A 24,661-nucleotide genomic window follows, 5' to 3' on the forward strand; every position below is an offset into this window, starting at 1 on the left:
AGGACAGGGAGCAAAGGCACCTCTCAGGGCACTGACATTTCTACGTCAGGATTTTTTGGGGTAACTTTGGCCAAACACTTTTATCCTGCTGGATTCTCCTGTGAATCCCTGAGGCCATTCCTGAGTGCTGGCCCAGAGCTGGGCAGTTCAGCAGTGCCAGAATCACATGGGCACCACATTCCACCAGACATTCCATGATCCAGCACAGCTCAGTGGTCAACTCCTTCCTTTCCAAACAATTTTTGTTGCCTTTGCTACCTGCTCCCTGCAATTGGAAACCCAATTTCCTGCCCTTTCATCCTCTGCTTTTTTGATGTCAGCCTCGCTGGGGGGAGTTTTATCTATTTCTGTTTTCTTGTCTCAGGCAGCTTTTGTCCCCACACTTCCACTTCCTGAGCCTGCAGCTGGGGAGCAGCGAGGTCAGATTTGGGTGCACGTGGTTTTTGGGGAGGTAAGGGAAGAATGGAGGCTCCATCCCAGGGGAGGGATGGATTTTCCGAGTCAGGAAGGGAAGATGAAGGTGGAAGCAGAGCCTTGCAGCCAGGTTTGTTCGCACAAAGGAGAATGGAGGCTGGGCTGGAGGCAGGGTTTGGAACTCCAGTCCCAGCTGGAGGGTAGAAGTTGGCTGAAGCTGGAGTTGTGTCTCTGGATGTCTCCAGTTTTCCGTGAAGTTTCTTTGCTGGTGGAGGTCCTGAGAATGAGTGAAAGGACCCCAAAGGCTTCACATGCCTTGAAATCCCAGAATCCCAGGATGGTTTGGGTTGGAAGGGACTTTACACTCATCTGTCCTACCCCTGCCATGGTAGGGACACCTCCCACTGTCCCAGGTGGCTCCAAGCCCTGTCCAGCCTGGCCTTGGACACTGCCAGGGACCCCGGGCAGCCCCAGCTGCTCTGGGCACCTGTGCCAGGGCGTGCCCACCCTCTCAGGGAGGAATTCCCTCCCAATATCCCATCTATCCCTGCCCTTTGGCAGTGGGAAGCCATTCCCTATGTCCTGTCACTCTCTGCCCTATAAAAATTCCCTTTCACAGTGCTGCTCTCTCTAATCATCTGTCCTGTTCTGCTCCACAGGTTCCTCTCATCCTCTTCTCCAAAAGCACCAAATATTCCAGGAGAATATTTCTCCTCCAGGAGAACACCTGGCTGTGCCCAGCTCCTGACAGGAGCAGAGAGAACTGAAGCAGCAGAGCCCAGAGCTTTGGGTCACAATGGATCCACAATGGATCCCTACCAAGGACTGCTTCAGCTTCCTTAAGGAATGAAGTCAGCAGCTCCAGGCATGTCTGGATCCTTGTATCCATGAGGGAATGTGGCTCCCTGTGCATCCCTCTGGCTGCCCTGGCAGGTCTGGGACCCTGGCAGGGGTCAGGAACCCCCTGGACAGAGCCCCCAGAGACACTGTCTGTGATCTCTGCCCATGCAAAAGAGTTTTCAATCTTACAGGATGAATTACAAGCTATGAGTATTTGATATAAGCAATAATTAAGTGTGGCACAGGTGCAAAAGTAAAATTTTAGGATTCTAGATTAGGGGTCCAAAGGGGACAAGATGGAGGAAATTGGGTGTGCCTTGTCCTTTTTCTCCTCCTTCATGCCCTCCATGTGTCACTGTGGTGTTGGCATTTTTCTGTTGGTTCAGGCTGGGGACACACTGTCCAACGTAGGTGACAGATATTGGCACGTTATTGTAAATCCAGCACAGGTAGTTTGTGGTATTTAATGTTTGTACCATCCCACTGAGGGCAGAGCCCCACACGCTGCCCTGCAGGACAGAGCTGCGGCAGGGCAGCAGAACATGTTAGAGATAAACAGAATAAACAACCTTGAAACCAGCACAGATGAATTATGGCTTCTGCTTTGGCAGTGGGGCTGAAAGACAGAGACTTTCTACAATCTCAGAATCATCAATACCTCAGATTCTGACAGCTCCCGGGCTGCCTCCCCTTCCCCCACACACTTGCAGTGTCCCAGCCACCCTCACTGGCCCAGAGCGTGTCTCCAAGGCCTGGAGCTGGGGTCACATCACCACCCTGAGCAATAACTCGCTGCTGGCTGTTTCCTGGGAGGAAAGTAAAGGCAGGAAGGAAAAACAACTGGTCAAAATTTCCACTCATGACAAGAAAAAAAAAAAAAAAAAAAAAAAAAAAAAAAAAAAAAAAAAAAGGGGAAATAAAAGGAAAGCATGAATCAGAGGAGTTGGTTCATTCAGGAACACAGAATTGTACAGAGCAACAAGGACCTGACCTCTGTAGCAGGAGTTTTTATGCTCTTTTTATGGTCTTTATTTATTTGTTGTGGGACAGTTTGGCACAAGTAGAGGCAGAGTACGTGACAATATTGCTGAGCTTTTGTTCAGAGCTGCCTCAGCCTGGCAGAGGCCTGAAATCCAGTGGGTACCACTGGGCTGCATCCAGCCCTGCTTCCCTGCATGGGGGTGGCATTGCCGGGCACCCCTGGCCACCCCTGAGCTCCTGTCACCAGTGGGGCACAGTGGGGAGAGAGAGGGAGCCCCGGAGAGCCCCAGGGAGAGCAGGTAAAGGCATGGGGGATTGAGGGATGGATGGATGGATGGATGGATGGATGGATGGATGGATGGATGGATGGATGGATAGATGGATGGATGATGGAGGGATGGATGGATGGATGGATGGATGGATGGATGGATGGATGGATGGATGATGGATGGATGGATGGATGATGGATGATGGATAGATGGATGGATGATGGAGGGATGGATGGATGGATGGATGGATGGATGGATGGATGGATGGATGGATGGATGGATGGATCATGGATGGATCATGGATGGATGGATGGATGGATGATGGATGGATGATGGATGGATGGATGGATGGATGATGGATGGATAGATGGATGGATGGATGGATGGATGGATGGATGGATGGATGGATGGATGGATGGATGGATGATGGATGGATGGATGGATGATGGATGATGGATGGATGGATGGATGGATGGAGGGATGGATGGATGGATGGATGGATGGATCATGGATGGATCATGGATGATGGATGGATGGATGATGGATGGATGATGGAAGGATGGATGGATGGATGGATGGATGGATGGATGATGATGGATGGATGGATGGATGGATGGATGGATGGATGGATGGATGGATGGATGGATGGATGGATGGATGGATGGATGGATGGATGGATGGATGGATGGATGGATGGATGGATGGATGGATGGATGGGCAGATGGACGGACAGCAGGATGGAAGAAAGAATGGACGGCAGAGTGGATGGAAGGACAGACGGAGAGACGGACAGGAGGACAGACGGACAGACGGACAGGAGGACAGACGGACAGAAGGACAGACGGCAGATGGACAGACGGACAGAAGGACAGAAGGACAGAAGGACAGACGGTCGGGCCGCTCCCGCCGGCCCCGCCTGGGACTGAGGCCCCGCCCCCGCGCGCTAAAGGGGCGTGGCCTACACACACCGGGGACGCGCTGCGCGCCGGGGGCGTGGCCAGACGTGACGCCACGCGCGTCGGACCAATGGGAGCGCGGCTTGGCGGGGCGGGCGTGGCCGCCATTGGGCGGCGGTGATGTCAGGGCGGCGCGGGGCGGGGCCCTGCGGGGCAGAGCGCGGGGCGGCGGGTGCGCGGCGGGAGCGGAGCGGCCGGCACCGGGCCGTACCGGCACGGCGGGACACGGGACCGGCACCGGCACCGGGCGGTACCGGCACGGCGGGACACGGGACCGGCACCGCGGGGCACGGGGACACGGGCCGGGCGGCAGCCCCGCTCCGCTCCGCTGCGCGCATTCCCGCGGGGATCCGCTCCGGAGCTGGCGGCTCGCGGGGCGCTGCGGGAGCAGCACCGGCCGCGGGGATCGCCCTGCGGCTGTGCCCCCGCAGCCCCGGCCCGGCCGCTGAGCGTGCCCGGCGCTGCGGGAGGACAGCCCGGGGAGAGGAGGGGCACGGCGAAGGTTGGGAACGGATCGCTGATCCCACGGGACCGCGGGGAATATCGGCTTTCCTCCCGTGTGTTTCAGGTGACGGACGAGTTCTTGGAAAACCACGTTAGATCCCGGGCTGCCCAAATGCCAGCCCCCACCCTGCAGCCTGCCCAGCGCCGTGAGTAACCCTCCGTGGGAGCTGCTGCTACCCTGAGTAAGAGCTGGGTGAGAAATTCTGCTGGGCGAGGAGGAGGAGGGCGGCAGTGGCACTGGAATCCTGCTGGAATCGCTGGCTGTTCTGGCAGAAAGCCCGCAGGAGCCTTCCCACTGGAATTCTGCAGAGGGACAGTGGCAGCAAGAAGAGCCTGAGTGGGATCACGTCTAAAAGCCAGTCCTCTTCTTCAGTGTTCCTTTAAGCGTCTTTGTCCTTCACTTCTTCTGGTTTTCCCTCTGCCCCATCACATCTGCTGTTAAAAAACCGGGAAGAGATGCAGTAAAGCATCACCCATCTCGGGAGGAAAGCTGGGATCCTGCCTGGGCGGCTGCTGCAGCACAGGGCACTGGAGAGGAGCAGAGCCAGGGGGAATTGCTGCCGGTCCCAGCTGCTGCCGTGTCCCCTGCCCTCCCCTTGCTCCGTGTCCCCATCCCGGGCGCTGCTTGATGGGGATCTCTGCCGCAGGAGCAGGCTCTGCACTCCCGGGTGGGCGAGCAGGGCTGGCACAGCTCACCCCTAAATGCTGGGAAGGCCGTGTGGATAAGCTGCTGGCAGAAGATCCCTGCTGGAGCAGCTGCTGGCTGTAGGCCCAGCGAGCCAAGGGTCAGCAGAGCGGGTGCTGCAGCATGACTTCCACGCTGGAGCAGAAGGAGAGCGCCCAGGCCAACGGAGCCGCGCTGCCCGTCGTGCCCGGGGACTGCCCCGAGCCCACCGAGGGGTTCCTGGGGCCCGGCGGCACCGGGGTGGAAGTGGTGGTGCTGGAGTCCCGAGCCAATGCCAAAGGGGTGAGGGAGGAGGATGCCCTGCTGGAAAATGGCAGCCAGAGCAACGAGAGTGATGACACCAGCACGGACCGGGGTCCTGAGCCCACCTCGCCCCTCAAGGAGACCTCGTTTTCCATCGGGCTGCAGGTGCTGTTCCCCTTCCTGCTGGCTGGCTTCGGCACGGTGGCTGCGGGGATGGTGCTGGACATCGTGCAGGTAGGGCTGGCGCTCTGCAGGGCAGGGCTGGGTGCCACAATGGGCTGCCGAGGCTGGTTTGGCGACTGGGAAGGGGGAAAACAGCTCCCTGGAGTGCTGGTGGGGAGGGGGAGATGGAGAGCTCTCCATCGCCTTGTCCCAGCCCTGGCTTTGTAAATTAAGCTCAGTTAATTTAAGGGGTTAGGAGAGGGCACTGGCTCAGAGGAGAAGGTGCAGCCTGGGAAGTGAGAGCACTCTGTGCATCACAGCTGGAGATAAATCCCTTCCCTGGTGACATCCCAGCTCCTTTTGTCCCTTTCCCACCTCAGGTGCTTGCTGTGCTGGTCCTGGCTCGTGCCAGCCAGGTTTATGTTTCTCTCAGTGTGTGCCAGGCCCTGTGGCTCATTCCAGAGCTTTCTGCACCACTTCCATGTGCTCTGGAGGCATCCAGGGATGACAGGAGTGTTCCCCTGAGAGGTGCAGGTGACATTTAGGAAGCTGGCAGTTGCCTCTGGATAAAAACCAAGGTGTTCCCCGTGGGAACGTGCCAGCCTGGCTGTGTTTCCATGTGGGAACGCTGCTTTTGCAAACTGAGGCTCCTGTGCATTTCCCAAGCGTGCCTGGCAGCAGATCAGCTTCTGCTGTGCCCTGAACGCCAGGCTGGGCAGAGCCTGAGGCACAAAACCAGGCTCATCCAAGCTTTGGGATGGGGACACAGATTTTGGGAGCTGTGGGCACCCGAAAACACTCTGCTTGGGGCTGCTGGCTGTGCTGGGCTGAGTGAACAAACCCTGGTGCAGTGGGCAGGGAGAGCTCCAGTGTCAGCCCCTGGCAGCTGGGTCAGCCCAGCCCAGTGCCAGGAAGTCAGAAGGGTTTTTTTGGGATTTGTGGTGCCAGGAAGTCAGAAGGGTTTTTTGGGGATTTGTGGGTGGTCAGGCAGCCTCTCCTGGTGCTGTCCTGCCCACAGCAGCAGTTTCCCTGCGTGCCTTTGAACTCTGCTCATGCCTGTGGCCTCTCTTGGTGGGACCTGCCGCAACAGCTGGGAAGTGACTCCAAACAGGAAAGGCTGGACGGGGGAAATTAATCCGGGAGAGCTTTACTGGAATCGTTTTCTGAAAAAATAAGGACATTTCAAGCATGTTTTCCCTTCGCAAGGTCCCTGCCTGGCTCTTCTGGAAGTCCCCCAAAGTGATTTGAACCCAAGCTAAAGTTTTTCCTGGAGCTCGTGGGCAGGCAGGGCTGGGAGACTGCATTCTCCTGCCTCGGTTAGTGTAAATTTAGGAGTAAAACTTTGTCATTCCATTACTTTGGAATAAAACTTTGTAATTCCTGTGTCCCACAGCAGCTCAGCCTGTGCTGCCAGCAGCTCCAGCTCCCTTCAGCCTTGGAATGAAATGAGTCATGGGGGAGGAAGGGGGAGGATTTTTCCTGAACCTCCAGCACACCCAGGTCCAGTTCACCCCCTCCAGTGCTGCGTGGGATCCTGGGCACATCCTGGAGGATCCTCTCTGCTGTGTTTGCCTCCCTAAAACCATCTGATTTCGCTGGTGCTGTGCTTCTCAGAGGAGCTGCTACAGGGATTTTAACACCTCCATGTCCTGAACTGAAATTGTTATTTCATCTTCTCTTTATCCTTTTTTTTTTTTTTTTGGTCTTTTAAATTTGTTTTGTTTTGATTTTTTTTTTGCTTTTTTTCCCCCTATTTTAGGTTATGGTGGGTTTTTTTCCCCTTTGACTTTTAAATTTTTTCTGCCTTTTTTAAGAGTTTTTTTTTTGGTTTTGCCTTTTTTAGGTTTTGGTGGGTTTTTTTGCGTTATTTAGGCTTTTTTTCCCCCTTTTTAGGTCGTTGTTTTCTTATTTTAGTTTTGTTTTTACCTTTTTTAGGTTTTTAGGGCTTCTTTTTTGCCCTTTTTAGGGTTTCTTTTTGCCCTTTTTAGGGTTTCTTTTTGCCTTTTTTTTAGGGTTTCCTTTTTGCCTTTTTTTTAGGGTTTCCTTTTTGCCTTTTTTTTAGGGTTTCCTTTTTGCCTTTTTTTTAGGGTTTCCTTTTTGCCTTTTTTTTAGGGTTTCCTTTTTGCCTTTTTTTAGGGTTTTTTGGTCTTTTTTAGTTTTTTTTTTCTTTTGCAGTCAGTGAGCTGCTGAGCTCTGCAGAAATCTCCTTGCTTTTCTTCCCCAAAAATTCCTTTTCTTCCTCAAGGATGCCTTTTCTTCCTTTCTCAAGGAGCAGCCCTGCCCTAGAGCTGCTGCAGTGGCTCCAGCTTGCAGGGCAGCCTCCCCTAAAGCTGCATTTACAAACCAGGCTTGGGACAAGCTGATGAGAGCTGGAGCTGGTGCCTGGCCCTGCCCCTGTGTGCTGAGGAAGGCAGGAGCCTCCCTGAAATGGGAAATGTAAACCCCCTCCCTCAAAATTGTTATAATTTTGAAATTAAGGAGCTCTCAGGCAAAGATATGGGAATAGGATAACAGTTCTTTACTAGGAAAATTAAAATACAAATGCAGTAGTACAAAAAAAAAAAAAAACCTAAAAGAAACCAACACTGCCAGAGTCAGTCAAACCCAAAAAACAAACCCCTGCACAAGGCGGGAGTCTTCCTCTGGAGCTCCAGGGCTGGGGGAGATGGGCCTGGGCTCCTCTGGGAATGCAGTGGGAAGAAAGCTGCTCCTCTGGGAATGCAGGGGGAAGAAAGCTGCTCCTCTGGGAATGCAGTGGGGCAGAAAGCTGCTCCTCTGGGAATGCAGTGGGAAGAAAGCTGCTCCTCTGGGAATGCAGGGGGAAGAAAGCTGCTCCTCTGGGAATGCAGGGGGCAAAGGCTGCTGTGCTGTTCCCAGGTCAGATTGTATCCAGGTAGGAATTCTTGGCTCCGACCCTGGGCAGAGCATCTCCCCATGGAATCATGGAATTTTCTCAGCCATGCAGGGACACTCAGTAGCCATGGACAGGAGATCATGAATAATTAATGGCTCATTAACGGAAGATAATTAATAATTAATGGCCCATGAACAGAAGAGATCTCCTGGAGGGGGAATTGGTTTGTGGAAGAGATAAAGAGAACTGCTCAACGAGCAGAGGAGAACTGCCCCAGATGGAAATTCCTCTGACAGATGGAAATTGAATCCACACTTAACCCAGGACACAGCAGTGGTGCTGCCAGGGGGAGTAGGAGTGAGGATTCACCCAGCAGAGCCATCCCAGAGTCCCCAAAAACTGCCCAGGGAGAGCCCGGCTCGGCTGCTCCTGGGGTGCCTTAAAGGAGGCCCAGCCTGAGCTGGGTGGGGAATTTCAGGTTCTGCTCTCAGCTGTGAGCACTGAGCTCAAATCACACAGAATCCCAGGAATTTGGGCTGGGAAATCCTCCCAGGATCAGTGAGTCCGGGCTGTGCCACCAATCCCAGCTCATCCCCACCCTGAGTGCCATGTCCTTGGGCACCTCCAGACCTGCCTGGGTGACCTCAGGAGGGATTCTCCAGCAGGGAGAGGGCTGTGGTCCTGAAAAAGCTTCACAGCAGAACTGTGTGTATATATATATATTTATATATATAAAAAATAGATAATTAAATAAAAATATAAATAAGATAATAATATTATATAATATATAATAAAAATATAGAATAGATAATTATATATAAACAATATAATAATATTATAGAATATATAATAAAAATTATATATATAATAGAAAATGATATATCAATATAAATAATATAATATTATATAATATATAATAAAAATATAAAAATATATAATAGATAATTATATATCAATATAAATAATATAATAATACTATATTGTTTATATTGACTCTCAGGCTGTGTCCCTGAGAGTCAGCTTGGCATGAAATCCCAGAGGTTTGGCTGGAGCTGATCCCATTCCAAAGCAGGGACACCTTCCCCATGCCAGGCTGCTCCAAGCTCAGCCTGGCCTGGGACACTGGCAGGGATGAGGAGGGCACAACCCCTGCCAGGTTCTCTCCATCCTCACCTGGCCTTACCAATGTCAGAAACATTAAAGGGATTTTTATCACTGGAATATTGGAAATGCAGGCGAAGCCAATGGGAAGAAATGACGATGTTTGACTCAATTCGGAAGGCTGAATGATTTCTTTATTATAACTATGCTAAAATACATCAATATACTATATAAAAGGAGGATACTAAAACTACATACTGCTTTCTCTGACTCTAACCTCAACTTGTGACCCTGAGAGCCCAGCCCCAGGTGGGTTGGATTGGCCGCCAGGCTCAAACAATCCTCACCAGCATCTAATCAAGCAATCACCCCAGGGAAACAATTCTCCAAACACATTCCACGTGGGAAAAACAAGGAGCAGAAATAGAAATTGTTTTCTCTTTCATTTCTCTCTATGAAAAATCCTGAGAGGGAGAGAAATGTGCTTGCCACACTGGAAAACCCCTTTTCCCTTGGAGAAATCCCACTCCACCCATCCCAAGCTTGCCTCTGCTTTTTTTTTTTTTTTTTCATTTGCCTGCAAGGATTTTTCCAGAGCAGCTTGAATTTGGTGTTGCAAAGTGTTGTAATCTTTGGTATTGGTGATTCCGAGATTGTAGAAAGTCTCTGTCTGTCAGCCCCGCTGCCAAAGCAGAAGCCATAATTGGTCTGTGCTGGTTTCAAGGTTGTTTATTCTGTTTATCTCTAACATGTTCTGCTGCCCTGCCGCAGCTCTGTCCTGCAGGGCAGTGTGTGGGGCTCTGCCCTCAGTGGGATCTTACAAACATTAAATACCAGAAACTACCTGTGCTGGATTTACAATAACGTGCCAATATCTGTCACCTACGTTGGACAGTGTGTCCCCAGCCTGAACCAACAGAAAAATGCCAACACCACAGTGAAACATGGAGGGCATGAAGAAGGAGAAAAAGGACAAGGCACACCCAATTTCCTCCATCTTGTCCCCTTTGGACCCCTAATCTAGAATCCTAAAATTTTACTTTTGCACCTGTGCCACACTTAATTATTACTTATATCAAACACTCAGAGCTTGTAATTCATCCTGTAAGATTGAAAACTCTTTTCCATGGGCAGAGATCACAGCCAGTGTCTCTGGGGGCTCTGTCCAGGGGGGTTCCTGACCCCTGCCAGGATCCCAGGGCAGCCAGAGGGAAGTTCTGGATTCCCACAGCAAATCAGCAGGAAACTGCAGCTTGTTGGCAAAGAAGTGAGGGTGGAAAAAATAACCACAAAATAACTGAACTCCTGCCTCCCCCAGGCAGGCAGGTGGGATGGGAAAAAGGAAAGCTGGTGGCTTTCCTTGTCCTGCAGAGAAATCCGTGTCTGTGTCAGCCTGGCAGGGTGGCACTGCCGAGGGCAGCTCGGAGGGGGCTGGAGCCTCCTCCTGGCCTGGGAAATGGCTGAGTTGGCACAGCTGGGAGGGAAAGGTGGCCTCAGTAGACTGGGTTTTGGATTAAAAAAAGAATTAAATAATGTATAATGTGATATTATATGTATATGGCCTCAGTGGGCTGGGTTTTGGATCAAAATAATATAATTATATATATATATATGTATGTATGTATATATATATATATGGCCTCAGTGGGCTAGGTTTTGGATAAAAAAAATTAAATATGTAATATAATATTTTATATATGTATATGGCCTCAGTGGGCTGAGTTTTGGATTTAAAATCTAAAAATAAAATAAAAAACAAATTAAATAAAAAAACTAATTAATATATAATATACGAATATAATTTTATATATATATATATATATATTTGCAGAGGTGCCACTTGCAGGCAGAAAGCTGCTGGGGCCATCAGCCCATGCCCAGCTGGGTTCTGAGTTCTGTGAGCTCTGGCAGGGTGAGGAACAGGAGTGGATTTGGGTCCTGGCAGGGAAGCAGGGCTGGGAGGTCTGGGAAATGTCGGAGCTGGTTCTGAGCCCAGGGGATGCTGTGGTCACTGCTGCCAGGCAGAATTCCCGCGTGGCAGCAGGGAGGGCACTAGGGTGTCTGCCCCGGGGGTGACACTGAGCCCCGAGCCGAGGCTGGCATCGCCCACGCTGAGATTTACTGGTTCTGTTTTTTACTGGTTTTAATTTTGCAGCACTGGGACGTCTTCAAACAGGTGACTGAGGTGTTCATCCTGGTTCCTGCTCTGCTGGGCCTGAAGGGGAACCTGGAGATGACGCTGGCATCCCGCCTGTCCACAGCTGTGAGTGCTGGGGAGGGACAGGGAGACCATCCCTGGGGAGGGATGGTGGCTGGGCAGGTCAAATTCCCAAATTTTGGGCAGGGAAGGCACAGCTGCGCTGCATAGGGCTATCTCTGCATCTCTGCCAGGTCAGGTCCTCTCTTCTCCTTCTGTCCTCTCCCTCTCCGTCTTCCTCTCCCCTCCTCTTCCTCTCCTCCCCTCCAGGGACAGAGGCTGAGCTTCGTTTGCCCCTTCTCTGTGTGGAAAAAACAAACAAATCCATTTGTTTGACTACCACTCCATTGTTGGGAATTCGCTGTCCTGCCCACAGGGACCTTGTCCCCCCTGGCCCTGGCCACCTTCTGGGCTGCTCAGGGGGAGTGCCGGTGACAAGGGTACTCTTGGCACTTGTGTGTCCCCCCCTGGGGCTGGCAGGAGCAGCCCTGGCAGAGGAACCGAGTCAGGAATGCAGAACTTTGCCCCATCTGCCCTGGTGGCTGCAGGGGGGGTCACGGGGACACCAGCACAGCTCCTGTCCTGCTGCATCCTCCTGTCCTCAAGCTGACCCCCAGAGCCTTTGGCCTCTGCCTTCCCTCCTGTGCCTCCTTAAAATCATGGAATCATGAAATGGGGTCCTGGAGGCTGCAGAGCACCTTCAGGATCATCCAGGTGCCCGTGCTGGTGGCACAGGAGGGTCTCTGCTCCCAGGGCTGTGCAGGGAGCTCCTCTCTGCCCAGAGCTCCCCCAGCTCTCTCCACAGCCTGGAGTGGCTCCTCAGGCTTTGGGTTTCTAATCAGTGCTGCTTTAAAGCACCTCAGAAATTCCTTTCACAATTAAGAGGCAAAACTCCCCCGTTAGTTAAAGGATTAAGTGATTACGCCAGGTTATGTTAATCCCAGCCTAATTGCCATGTGGCTGGAATTTTAAGGTCAGGCTTCACATGGAGCTCAAATTCCTGTGCTGGCTGTGCTGCTCCAGTCGATTTTTTGTTGGTTTTCCCCCAAATTTCTTCCTCCTCTCTGCCCAGAATGATTTGCTCCAGAGATGGGAGCATCTCAGTAAAGCACATCCAGCAAGGAGAGCGTGGGGATTAATTAATCAATGATTTCTTGTTTTATTTTCCACTGGAGAGGAGGAAATTGCTGCTGTGGTGTTGTGCACAAGTTTGGAGAAGTTTAGGATGCAGTACTGTAGGTTTGTGTGTCATAGCATGATTACACTGTGGCATGAGTCCATAAGATTAAATTATTTAAAGATTGGGTCAAGAACATAAATATCCTTGTTGACAGTGTTTTATTGGTCAATAAATCCTTGAAAGGTCTTATAACTAGGGGTCTTGAGACTTTCTGAGCCATGCAGTGAAGATGTGAGCCAAATTCACCCTTCCTGTCTACACAGAAGATAAGAAAAATAAATCCCATCATCTGAAAAACTCAGAGGTCCCATCTCTAACTCACTAAAAATTCAAAATGCATTCCTTCAAAATGCACTCCAACGTGCATTTCCCACTCCAGTGTTTGAGCCTCTCCCTTGTTTCCTGAGCTCATCAGCTTCTAAGGGTGCGAATTGGATATAAACTCCCCCATTCTTCTCACAAAAAATAAATCCCATCATCTGAAAAACTCAGAGGTCCCATCTCTAACTCATTCAAAATGGATTGCTTCAAAATGCATTTCCCACTCCAGTGTTTGAGCCTCTCCCTTGTTTCCTGAGCTCATCAGCTTCTAATGATGCAAACTGGATATAAATTCACCCATTCTTCCCATAAAGACCCTGGAGGTGGCAGGGAGGAGCAGAGCTGGTGCCCTGCAGTGATTCCTCTGGGTTATTTTGGATCCAGGAATTAAAGCCATTTCCACCTCCTGCTCCTGGTTGGTATCACCCACGGTGATATTTACTGGGTTTTTTTTTTTATCCTGCTCAGCCTCTCCCCGTGCCAGCTGACCCCTGGGCCAGGGCTGCCTGCTCTTCTCCATGTCCCCACGTGTCCCCAGCTCTGTTTGCTCAGCTTTTCCCTGGAGCAGGAGGGATTGCTGCCTGCTCCTCTCTGTGTCCCCAGCCAGGAGGGATTGCTGCCTGCTCTTCTCCATGTCCCCACGTGTCCCCAGCTCTGTTTGCTCAGCTTTTCCCTGGAGCAGGAGGGATTGCTGCCTGCTCCTCTCTGTGTCCCCAGCCAGGAGGGATTGCTGCCTGCTCCTCTCCATGTCCCCACGTGTCCCCAGCTCTGTTTGCTCAACTTTTCCCAGGAACAGGAGGGATTGCTGCCCTGCCCGCCATGCCCCAGTGCTGCTGCTCTGACCTGGGGCTCTGCACCCCTGGCCCGAGGGGCAGCCTGACCCAGCTGGGCCCCAGCCAGGCATGGCTGGGCCAGCAGAGTGAGAGCCATGAGGAGTGCAGCGTGTGGCTGCAGGGGCACAGAGGGATCTCGCTGCTTTTGGAGGTTTTTGGTTGGTGTTGATTCCCCTTGGTGCTCCCTTTGCTGCTGGATTATTCTCCTGTAAGAGCTGAGAGATTGAGGTTCCCTCCTGCTCCTGGCACGCAGGAGTTTGGCTGTTAGCAGGTGTGAAGTGCTGCCAGGCTGTAATTAATGGTGTCTGATTTCCTCTTGCAGGCTAATATTGGCCAAATAGATACACCCAAAGAGCTCTGGAAGATGATTACAGGGAACATGGCTCTGATACAGGTAAGCAGAGGGAAGGGCAATATTTACAGCTGGGCAAGCCCAGCTTTGGCAAGTGTGGGAGGTTTAAATGCCTGGGTTTTGCTGTTCGCTGTCAATATTCTGTGTCTGATGGGGAGGCAGGTGGCACCTCTGTGGCCCTGCAGGTTGGACTGGGTGTGGCCATGCTGGATTCTGATCCCCCTGGGTGGGGTTTCCTTCTTGGAATCATAGAATGAAATCATGGAATGGTTCAGGCTGGAAGGGACCTTAAAGCTCATATCAGTTTTTGGCTTCCTTTTTCTGCCTCTGTTGGGGTGGGGATTGAAGGCACTTCAGATGGTATTTCATGTTCAGACTCAGGTGTTTGTTATTTCTATCAATGTTCCAGCCTCGCAGCAGCCAGTTCTGCAGTCTTTCATTAACCAGGCACAAAATGGCCAACTATTTCTTGTTACAAGGTCATTTGAGGCTAAACTATCCAATTAAGAAATGACACCTAAATTATTTTCCTTTTTAACCCAATAAATGATCCCTTGAAGCCTGCACTGCGGACTTTTCTGTCCAGTTACAAACCACCACCCAAACCCATGGAGAAGAAGGAAGAAGAAGGTGAAGAACAACCTGCCTCCACCCTTAAACCTCCATCTTGCTTCATATTTATTTCTATATTCTAAAACCCCAAACTCTAAGTTTTCCACCCTGTGACATTACACACTTCTAACCAACTCCACACCCATAATCCCAGTGCTGCTAATTAATTTTGGAAGCCTTCCCCACAGCCTCGGGTCAATGCAGTGTTCTCTTGCAGGTCTGTGCCTTTCAGCACAGAAAGTTTAAAATTCTCAGCATCCAGAACTCCAACAAGCTGATCCATTTCTCATGGGCAGCGACACCTTCCATTGTCCCAGGCTGCTCCAGCCTGGCCATGGGCACTGCCAAGGATGAGGCAGCCACAGCTGCTCTGGGCAACCTCTCACAGAATTCACAGAATTCACAGAACCACCAGGTTGGGAGAGACCTGAGAGATCATCGAGTCCAGCCCAGCCCCAACACCTCAACCCTGGCACCCAGAGCCACATCCAGGCTTTGTTAAACACACCCAGGGATGGGGACTCCACCACCTCCCCAGGCAGAACATTATGGAACTTTATCACTCTTTCTGTAAAAAACCTTTCCCTAACATCCAACCTAAATTTCCCTTGGTGCAGCTGAGGCCCTGCTCTGGTTCTGTCAGCTCCTGGAGAAAGAGCCCAGCCCCAGCTGCCCACAGCCACCTTTCAGGAGCTGTGGAGAGTGACAAGGTCACCCCTGAGTCTCCTTTTCTCCAGGCTGAGCACCCCCAGCTGCCTCAGGGGTTCCTCACAGGGTTTGTGTTCCAAACCCATCACCAGCCTCGCCGCCTCCCCTGGACATGCTCCAGCTCTCCCCACACCCTGGGGCTGTTTTGGTCTCTTGGTGACCCTGTGCTCTCCATTTCCAGGTCCAGGCCACCGTGGTTGGCTTCCTGGCCTCCATCGCAGCCGTGGTGTTCGGGTGGATCCCAGATGGGCACTTCAGCATGGACCACGCTGTGCTGCTGTGTGCCAGCAGCGTGGCCACTGCCTTCATTGCTTCCCTAGTCCTGGGTGAGAGTCACCCCTCTGTGCACCTCTTCCTGAGATTTTAACCTCCCCTTGGCCTTATCCTGGGGGTTTTTTTTTGCCTCTTTCTGGCTGCAGGCATGATTATGATTGGGGTGATCGTCGGCTCCAAGAAGATGGGGATCAACCCTGACAACGTGGCCACGCCGATCGCTGCCAGCCTGGGGGACCTCATCACGCTGGCTCTGCTGTCAGGGATCAGCTGGGGCTTGTACAAGGAGCTGGGTGAGGAGCAGCAAAAAAAAGCAAAAAGTGTTTCCCTGGTCCTTGCTGGGTTTCCCTCTCATTTCACCCTCTTCCTCTGTAATCATCGTCCTTGGGGTGTGGGGGGTTCCTGCTCTGGAGCTCCCTCAGGCCTCGTTCAGGTTAGGGGAGGGGATGGAGCTTCTCACTGCCTTGCACACCTCCTCCTCTCCAGGCGAGGTGCTCAGGGAGAGGTTGGCCCCTTCCAGGGGCTTGGCTGGGGCTGGAGCAGTGGGAGAAAGCAGATTTGGATTCCATCTGCTGAGCTATCAGCTCCAGCTGGGGATCCTCAGGGCAGGGCTGCAGCTGGAGCCTCCCAATTTCCTCCTCCTTCCTCCTCCTCCTTCCTTCCCTGGGACACGGGGCTGTGACTCAGCCAGGTTCATCCAGGGGTGACGGAAGCAGCGCTGGGAGATCCTGCCCAGGGCTGGGAAGTGGGGGTGAAGCAGCTGGAATTGCAGAGATCTCCCTGAGATCTGCTGGCGAACACATCCAGGCGTTTTACAGGCTACGGCTGTGGTGAGGGACCACCAGGTCCTGCAGAGCCCAGGCTGGCCTGGACTTTCCCTGCTCTTCCTGGAGCTCCTGAGGGACGTGGTGAACTCAGGGTCCTCATAAAACAGGAAAGCTGGACAGGACAGAATACACGTCAAACCAACATGATTAATGCAACGTTCTCCGTTTATTCCAGAGAAGATGGCAGTTTATATACACTTCTATATAGTTTACAGTTTACAAAGGCACTCTGATTGGCACACTAACATTGTTTACCTTTGCCTTAAGGGTTCAGGCCTTTCACACTGCAGCTCTCCTCTTAATTCACACTCGGATAGCTCATTACTTTGTAGTTACCTTAACATAATTTCTAACTGCGCCACAACTGAATTCTCACTGCGTCAAAGGCTCCTAGGCCCCACCAAGGCCGCTTATCATGCAATCTAGGACAGCAGGGAAAAACCTCCACAACTTGTAAAAGTTGTAAAATTGGTATGATTTATTTCAGTTCCTTAAGGACATGTGCACTTCTGAAAATTCTTGAGTCTATTTATCTTCTAACCTGTTGCACATGCATAACAGATATATACATATGCATTAAACTGATTTATTAATCTTACGGGCCTGTGCAGTTTTTTAGTCAATTCTCACTCCAGACATAAATCATGCCCCCTCTCTCTCTCAGAAATTCTGCAACAACATGGCCTTGATTTCTCTGCTTCTTCTTCTCCTTCTCCCCCCTTCCCAGAGAGCAAAGTCTATGTGAACCCCTTGGTGTGCGCCTTCTTCCTGTCCCTGCTGCCCATCTGGATCGTCATTGCCAGGAGGAATTCTGCCACGCGGGAGGTGCTGTACTCGGGCTGGGAGCCCGTCATCGTCGCCATGGCCATCAGCAGGTGGGGCTGGCCCTGTCCCCAGAGTCCCCTTGGGCTTAGCCCAGCTCTGACCTCCCCCTCTCTCCCTGCAGTGTCGGGGGGCTGATTTTGGACAGGACAGTATCGGATCCCAACTTTGCTGGGATGGCAGTTTTCACACCAGTCATCAACGGTGAGTCCTGCCCCGCCCCGGGGCTGCAGCTCTGGGCAAACTGGGATGGGCTGGGATTGCAGGCACTCCTTCTCTTCTGGGGAGCCAGGGGCACACGGGTCTGAGTGCCCCTGTGCCACCCTGTGCTCCTTGCAAACTGGGATTGTCTAGGATTTCAGGGGAGTCATTCTCTCTTGGGGCGCACAGGTCTGGTCTGGCTACCCCTGTGCCACCCTCTCACCCTTTGCTCTGGGCAAACTGGGATGGTTTGGGATTTCAGGACACTCATTTTCTTTTAGGGCACACAGGTTTGGCTGCCCCTGTGCCACCCTTTCACCCTTTGCTCTTTGCAAACTGGGATGGGCTGGGATTTCAGGCACTCATTTTCTGTTAGGGCACACAGGTTTGGCTGCCCCCATGCCACGCATTCAGGTGACAAGCCTAGGAGGCTATTCCCCAAAAATCCACATTTCCAGGGACTTCTTCATTTCCTTATTCCTCCTGTCTGGTAGAACACCCCCCCCCATCTTCTAAAATATTTACCTTGTGGCACCTGGCAACACAAAGATTTGTATTTGTGCCTTGGAGTCAGGAAATCTGATTGGTTCTGGTGCAAAGTTTTCACTTCCTTTCTGCCTGATGAACCAGGAAAACTCGTTTTTAAATTGTTTTTTTGCAGTAGGTGGAGTTACTTTTCAGCCAGTGCTGGTGGCTTTCGCAGTTTCATGTGAAAAGTAATAGTTTCGAACTTCCTGTGTCTGTTTTGGTGCCTGTCTCATCATTTTTCTTCCACCCCCAGCTGCAGTAACAGAACTGCTTCAGTTTTACTCAGGGGCCTGAGGGGGAAAGCCACAGCTTTGTCCCAGCTCCTCACATCCTGTGAAAGTAGAATTGGGGTCAAAACCAGACCGTCCTACATAATTCCAGCAGCTGGCACTCCCAGATGTGCTGGCTGTGAGAGCAGCTCCTGGAGGTCTCTGGGCCATGCCCTGAGGGCTGTTTGTGCCTGCAGGAGTGTTGTGGCTGAGGTGGTCACAGTATAAAGCAACACTCCGTTTTCAGAAGGCTTCAAACCCCATTTTGCTATAGCATGCATGCTTTTCATGCATTCTGACAAAACTCCTAAGTTGACATTTATTGGTCAGGAAAGACAAACGAAGTGCTCATTGCAATAGGCAGCTGCAGGTTTCTCTTACTCATTTTTCTCTTCTCTTCCTTATTTTCTCTTACTTTCTCTTCTTCTTTCTTTACTTTCTCTTCTTTCTTTACTTTCTCTTCTTTCTTTACTTTCTCTTCTTGCTTTCTTTACTTTTTCTTCTTTCTTATTTTCTCTTCTTTCTTATTTTCTCTTCTTATCTTCTTTTCTTTCTTTCCTATTTTATCTTCTTTTCTTTCTTATTTTATCTTTTCTTTCTCATTTTATCTCTCCTCTCCTCTCCTCTCCTCTCCTCTCCTCTCCTCTCCTCTCCTCTCCTCTCCTCTCCTCTCCTCTCCTCTCCTCTCCTCTCCTCTCCTCTCCTCTCCTCTCCTCTCCTCTCCTCTCCTCTCCTCTCCTCTCCTCTCCTCTCCTCTCCTCTCCTCTCCTCTCCTCTCCTCTCCTCTCCTCTCCTCTCCTCTCCTCTCCTCTCCTCTCCTCTCCTCTCCTCTCCTCTCCTCTCCTCTCCTCTCCTCTCCTCTCCTCTCCTCTCCTCTCCTCTCCTCTCCTCTCCTCTCCTCTCCTCTCCTCTCCTCTCCTCTCCTCTCCTCTCCTCTCCTCTCCTCTCCTCTCCTCTCCTCTCCTCTCCTCTCCTCTCCTCTCCTCTCCTCTCCTCTCCTCTCCTCTCCTCTCCTCTCCTCTCCTCTCCTCTCCTCTCCTCTCCTCTCCTCTCCTCTCCTCTCCTCTCCTCTCCTCTCCTCTCCTCTCCTCTCCTCTCCTCTCCTCTCCTCTCCTCTCCTCTCCTCTCCTCTCCTCTCCTCTCCTCTCCTCTCCTCTCCTCTCCTCTCCTCTCCTCTCCTCTCCTCTCCTCTCCTCTCCTCTCCTCTCCTCTCCTCTCCTCTCCTCTCCTCTCCTCTCCTCTCCTCTCCTCTCCTCTCCTCTCCTCTCCTCTCCTCTCCTCTCCTCTCCTCTCCTCTCCTCTCCTCTCCTCTCCTCTCCTCTCCTCTCCTCTCCTCTCCTCTCCTCTCCTCTCCTCTCCTCTCCTCTCCTCTCCTCTCCTCTCCTCTCCTCTCCTCTCCTCTCCTCTCCTCTCCTCTCCTCTCCTCTCCTCTCCTCTCCTCTCCTCTCCTCTCCTCTCCTCTCCTCTCCTCTCCTCTCCTCTCCTCTCCTCTCCTCTCCTCTCCTCTCCTCTCCTCTCCTCTCCTCTCCTCTCCTCTCCTCTCCTCTCCTCTCCTCTCCTCTCCTCTCCTCTCCTCTCCTCTCCTCTCCTCTCCTCTCCTCTCCTCTCCTCTCCTCTCCTCTCCCCTCCTCTCCCCTCCTCTCCCTCTCTCTCTTCTCTTCCTCTTCTCTTCCTCTTCTCATCTTCTTTCTCTCTTATTTTCTCTTCATTCTCTCATTTTCTCTTCTTCCTTTCTTTTTTCTCTTATCTTCCTTTCTTGTATTTTATCTTCCTTTCTTGTATTTTCTCTTATCTTTCTTTCTTGTATTTTCTCTTATCTTCCTTTCTTGTATTTTCTCTTATTTTCATTTCTTATATTTTCTCTTATCTTCCTTTCTCCTCTTTCTTATTTTCTCTTATTTTTTCTTTTTTTCTTTCTTTCTTACTTTCTCTTCTTTCCTCTTCTCCTTTCTTTCTTGCTTTCCACGCCAAAACAACCTCGGTAGGAAATTTTTCAGTGCTAAACACAGATCCTGTTCTCAAACTCCTGCGTGGCTCACAGAATCTGCTGTCAAACCTCTCACCCAGGTGTGGGTGGCTCACAGAATCTGCTGTCAAAACCTTTTCCACAGGTGTGGGTGGCAACCTGGTGGCCGTGCAGGCCAGCCGCATCTCCACCTACCTGCACATGAGCGGCGAGCCCGGAGACAGCCCCGGGCCGGCGCCGCGGCGCTGCCCCAACCCCTGCAGCACCTTCTGCAGCTCAGGTATGGCCTGGGGAAATGCAACCCCCTTGTCTTGGTCTGAAAAGTAAAATTAGTGAGAGGTTTTAAGTCAGAAATATCATTTGTTAGGAAAAAGGGAATAAAGAATTAAGTACATATAATAGCACAAAAGAAGAACTACTGACAGAGTTAGAGATATAACCCGACACTTGCTGGCTAGGGCGGTGGTAGCAGATATGGTTTTGTCTAAGCAGTGGTCACACACACACAGAATCACAGAATAATGAGGCTGGAACAGACCTCTAAGATCATCAAGTCCAATCTATGCCCTAACACCACAACTAGACCATAGCACCAAGTGCCAAATCCAGGCTTTTTTTAAACATATCCAGAGGTGGTGATTCCACCACCTCCCTGGGAAGACAATTCCAGTATTTTATTATTCTTTCAGTGGAAATTTTTTTCCTAATATCCAACCTAAACCTTCCCTGACGTAGCTGAGACTGTGTCCTCCTGTTCTGTCAGTGCTGCCCAGTGAAGAGACTGACCCCACCTGTCTGCAACCTCCCTTCAGGAGCTGTAGAGAGCAATAAGGTCACCTCTAAACCTCCTTTTCTCCAGCCTAAACAACCCCAGTTCCTCCAAACGTTCCTCACAGGCTTTGTGTGCCCCTCACCAGCCTCCTTGCCTCCTCTGGACGTGCTCAAGCATCTCAATGTCCTTCCCAAACTGAGGGCCCAGAACTGGACACAGTCCTGTAGACTGATGTCGTTTCTCTCTGGAGGTTTAGTGTAGAGAAGGTTTTAGCTGTTCTTCTTGGAAGAGGGGATTGCAGCTCGAGGTGGTAATGGAATACAGCCCAATATTATAACCTGGGACATCCCTCCCTCCTGATTATTGGAATTCTGAAATTAGGGGGCTCTCGAGTAAAGATATGGGAATAGGATAGCAGTTCTTTAGTCATGCAGATGTAATGTGATGTTTATAGTTCAGATTTCCTTTTTTTTGTTTGTTTTAGTCTCAAAGTTAGTGGTAGGCCTCTTTTTATCTCTCTTTAATATTCTTTTCTGAGCAGTTTTGAGTCTTCTTTGTTCACTCTCTGTAGGTCATTTTGTGAGTGCACAAGTTAAAAGACTAAACAAAAAATCCAAAATTGGTATTTACCCTGAATTAAATTTTTAACCCCCTGTTTCAGAAGGGACCCACAGGATCATTCAGTGCAGCTCCACACCCCAAACTCCCTGCCAGCCTTCAGCTGGGTCATTTAATCCTAGAATGGTTTGGGTGGGAGGGGACTTTAGATCTCACCCAGTGCCATGGGCAGGATGCCTTCCACCAGCTCAGGTTGCTCCCAAGCCCTGCCCAAGCTGGCCTGGGACACTGCCAGGGTTTAAATCAGATCTGGTGTCCCCTTTGCAGACGTGAACTCCCGCTCTGCCCGCGTGCTCTTCCTCCTGGTGGTGCCCGGGCACTTGGTCTTCCTCTACACCATCCACTCCATGCAGGGGGGACACACCACGCTCACCCTCATCTTCATCGTGTTCTACATGACAGCAGCGCTGCTCCAGGTGAGCTGGGAGCCCTCGGTGGGCTGGGCTGGCTCAGGGGACATGGGTGTCACCTGCCCTGGGGACAGATGGACGGAGGCTGTCCCTGCCAAAGGTGCTGTGCTGGGCAGAGGGATCCCTGGGCAACTCTTCCTGGACACACAGTTTTTCCATCCTGCCATTCCTGGCAGAGCTGCTGTGGGACGCAGGGCTCAGGAGCTGTGTCTGTTGCAGGTGCTGATCCTGCTCTACATCGCTGACTGGATGGTGCACTGGATGTGGGGCAGGCACCTGGATCCCGACAATTTCTCCATCCCGTACTTGACAGCTCTGGGGGACCTCATTGGGACAGGGCTCCTGGCCCTCAGCTTCCACGTGCTCTGGCTCATCGGGGACCGGGACTCCGATGTTGGGGATTAAATCTCCCTGTTTCTCCCTTCCCACAGCTCTCCTCCTTCCATTTGTTGTTTCTTTGCTTCCCCCTCCTGCCACCCCCACCCTGGAAGATTTCACCTTTGATACTGGATTCTCATTATTTTCAATGGGAATTTTACGTGGTTTATATTTCAAACCAAGTTTGTACAGAAAAATCGATCTAGTTTTAGGAAGGACAAACAAACAAACAAAAAGTGTAACGAGACAATCACTAAGTGCAATTTTCGTAGAGGTTATGTCTGAACCAAGGTTCCAGTGAAGTTCCTGCTCAGTCAGGTCATGCAGGGAGCCCCCCCTGCCCCCTCCCTTGAGGTGAAGGGCTGCTTTTTTCGCTTCATAAGCGTTTTACACCCTGCAGGTCGAGCTCATGTTTGTTTAGCTGAGCTGGCACCTTCCAGCCAAGTGCAACCTCATGGCTCAGGGCACGGGGTAGCCCTGACTTGGCTCTCTGAAGCTCCAGCCTGGGCCTACATCCAAAAATGGGGAGTGTCTATGAGGAGGATGGTGAGGAAGGCTCCTGTGTTCACCCCAGGAATGCGAGTGAGCTGATTTGAGAGCCCCTGGCTGGGCTCTGCTGGCAGCTTCAGGCTCCCTTTTGCCACCCAGCCCAGCAGCACGCTGCTTCTGCCTTGGTGAGCCGAGCTGAGCCGAGCTGAGCTGCTCTGAGCCTTGCCCAGAGGGGCTGGGAGCTCTGCCCACACCATCCCCACTGCCAGGGATCCTCTGCAGGACCTGCTGGATCCCTCCTTGTGCTGCTCCCTTTCCCTCAGTGCACCCAGAGGGGTGGATGGATGGACAAACAGCTCCTGGTTTTGTGCCCAGGTTTCCTTTTGGCTGCTGAGGGGCCCATTGCAGGCAGGAAGGGATCCCTGGGGAACTCTTCCTGGACACCTCTACACACAATTTTTCCATCCTGCCATTCCTGGGCTGTTCCCAGCTGGGCAGGAGCATTTTGCTCCTGGTGTCCATGGGATTTCCCTGCCAGCTGGAAAACAGCTGGGAATGCAGGATCACTGGAGCCCTGGCTCTTGGGGCAGCTCTGTGGCACAGGAACCCCCCCTGCCCTTGTGTAAAAGCTGGGATGGGGGCTCAGCCCAGCTGCAGGGGCCTGGCTGAGCCCTGGGAGTGCAGGGTTCCCTCCTCTGCTGCTTCCCCTCCTGTTTCTGTGCTCTTCTCATCAGATCTGCCTGGAATTCCTGCTGTTCCCCTTAGGCCATGCTGGGAGGGCAGCAAAAACCAGAGCTCGGGGCAAACCAAGACCAAAATTAGTCCAGGTTCACTGTCCCAGGCCAGGATCTGCGTGCAGAGCTGGGCCTCACTCCAGAGATGAGTTGGAAAAGAGGGTCAGGATGAAGTTCTGGATGAAGTTATTTTCCAGCTCCAGAGACGAGCTGGAAAAGATGGTCAGGATGAAGTTCTGGAGATCCACGGGGCAGGTGGAGCCAAACCAGGGAATCCTGGCTGCTCCAGCCCTCTCTGGAGCTCTGCAAACCCTTCCCTGCTGCTGGTGCTGTGCAGGAGGCAGGGCTGGGCTCCAAGCTGCTCCTTCTCAGCCCCTCAGAAGAGCAGGTGTTGTATTTTTGGGATGATTTCCCCCTTTTTTCCCTTGCTAATCCACCCTCAGGCTCAGTCCCCCTCCTCCTGTGCTCCGTGTCCCGTGTAGGAGCAGCTCTGATCCTCCTCTGTCCCCTCTGGGGACATTTCTCAGATCTCCTTTGGCCAAAGCTGTGCTCAAAGGAAAAAAAACCCAACCACAAACCAAACCCTGTCCCTGCTGTGCTAAACTCTCAGCCCAGGGGCTTCTGGAGTATTTTCTGTAATATTTTCTGGAGTATTTCCTGGAATATTCTCAGCTGCTCACCTGATTTCTCTGCCTGATGTTGAGGAATAAATGCAAGACTTCCTTCCATTAACACTTCAGCTTTTATGGATACAGAGAGAAGCTCTGCTGGCCTTTCTGGTGTCGCATCACCACTTAATCCTCCAGGAAAGGATTCCCTAGAGAAGGAATCTGCTTCTCATGGTCGGGGCTGGTGGGGTTGGGAGGGTCTGTACATTAAATATGTACAGGCGTGCTTGGGGAATGGTCAGGGAAGAATTTAATTTAAAACTGAGGAATATTGATGGAAAAAAAACAAAAAAACAAACCTCTTCCCACTGGTTGCACTCCAATGCATGCCTACTCTACAGCTGCCTGCAGATGAAAATCCTGGTTTACTCTTTATTAAAGGAAAAAGACTGTCTTAATTATTTATAGTTCCTATAACTGACAGATGTCGACCTAATGGATAAATTATATTTGGTTAAATAAAGATGACATTTATTTATGTGGACTGTGGTGGT

The 24,661-nt window shown here is 51.5% G+C and overlaps 1 protein-coding gene across 1 annotated transcript; it reads left to right on the forward strand.

Moving 5' to 3' along the window:
• Positions 1 to 4,027: 4,027 nt before the first annotated feature.
• SLC41A1 (solute carrier family 41 member 1) lies at positions 4,028 to 24,651 on the forward strand. Its single transcript, XM_041721321.2, has 10 exons — positions 4,028 to 5,126; positions 11,165 to 11,272; positions 13,863 to 13,934; positions 15,394 to 15,538; positions 15,632 to 15,778; positions 17,040 to 17,187; positions 17,259 to 17,338; positions 20,244 to 20,378; positions 21,756 to 21,904; positions 22,118 to 24,651. The coding sequence occupies exons 1-10, from the start codon at positions 4,773 to 4,775 to the stop codon at positions 22,301 to 22,303; spliced, it is 1,524 nt and encodes a 507-aa protein (XP_041577255.2). The 5' UTR covers positions 4,028 to 4,772; the 3' UTR covers positions 22,304 to 24,651.
• The last annotated feature ends 10 nt before the right edge of the window (positions 24,652 to 24,661 follow it).

This window comes from Taeniopygia guttata, chromosome 26 (assembly GCF_048771995.1).
Source record: "Taeniopygia guttata chromosome 26, bTaeGut7.mat, whole genome shotgun sequence".
Lineage (NCBI taxonomy): Eukaryota > Metazoa > Chordata > Aves > Passeriformes > Estrildidae > Taeniopygia > Taeniopygia guttata.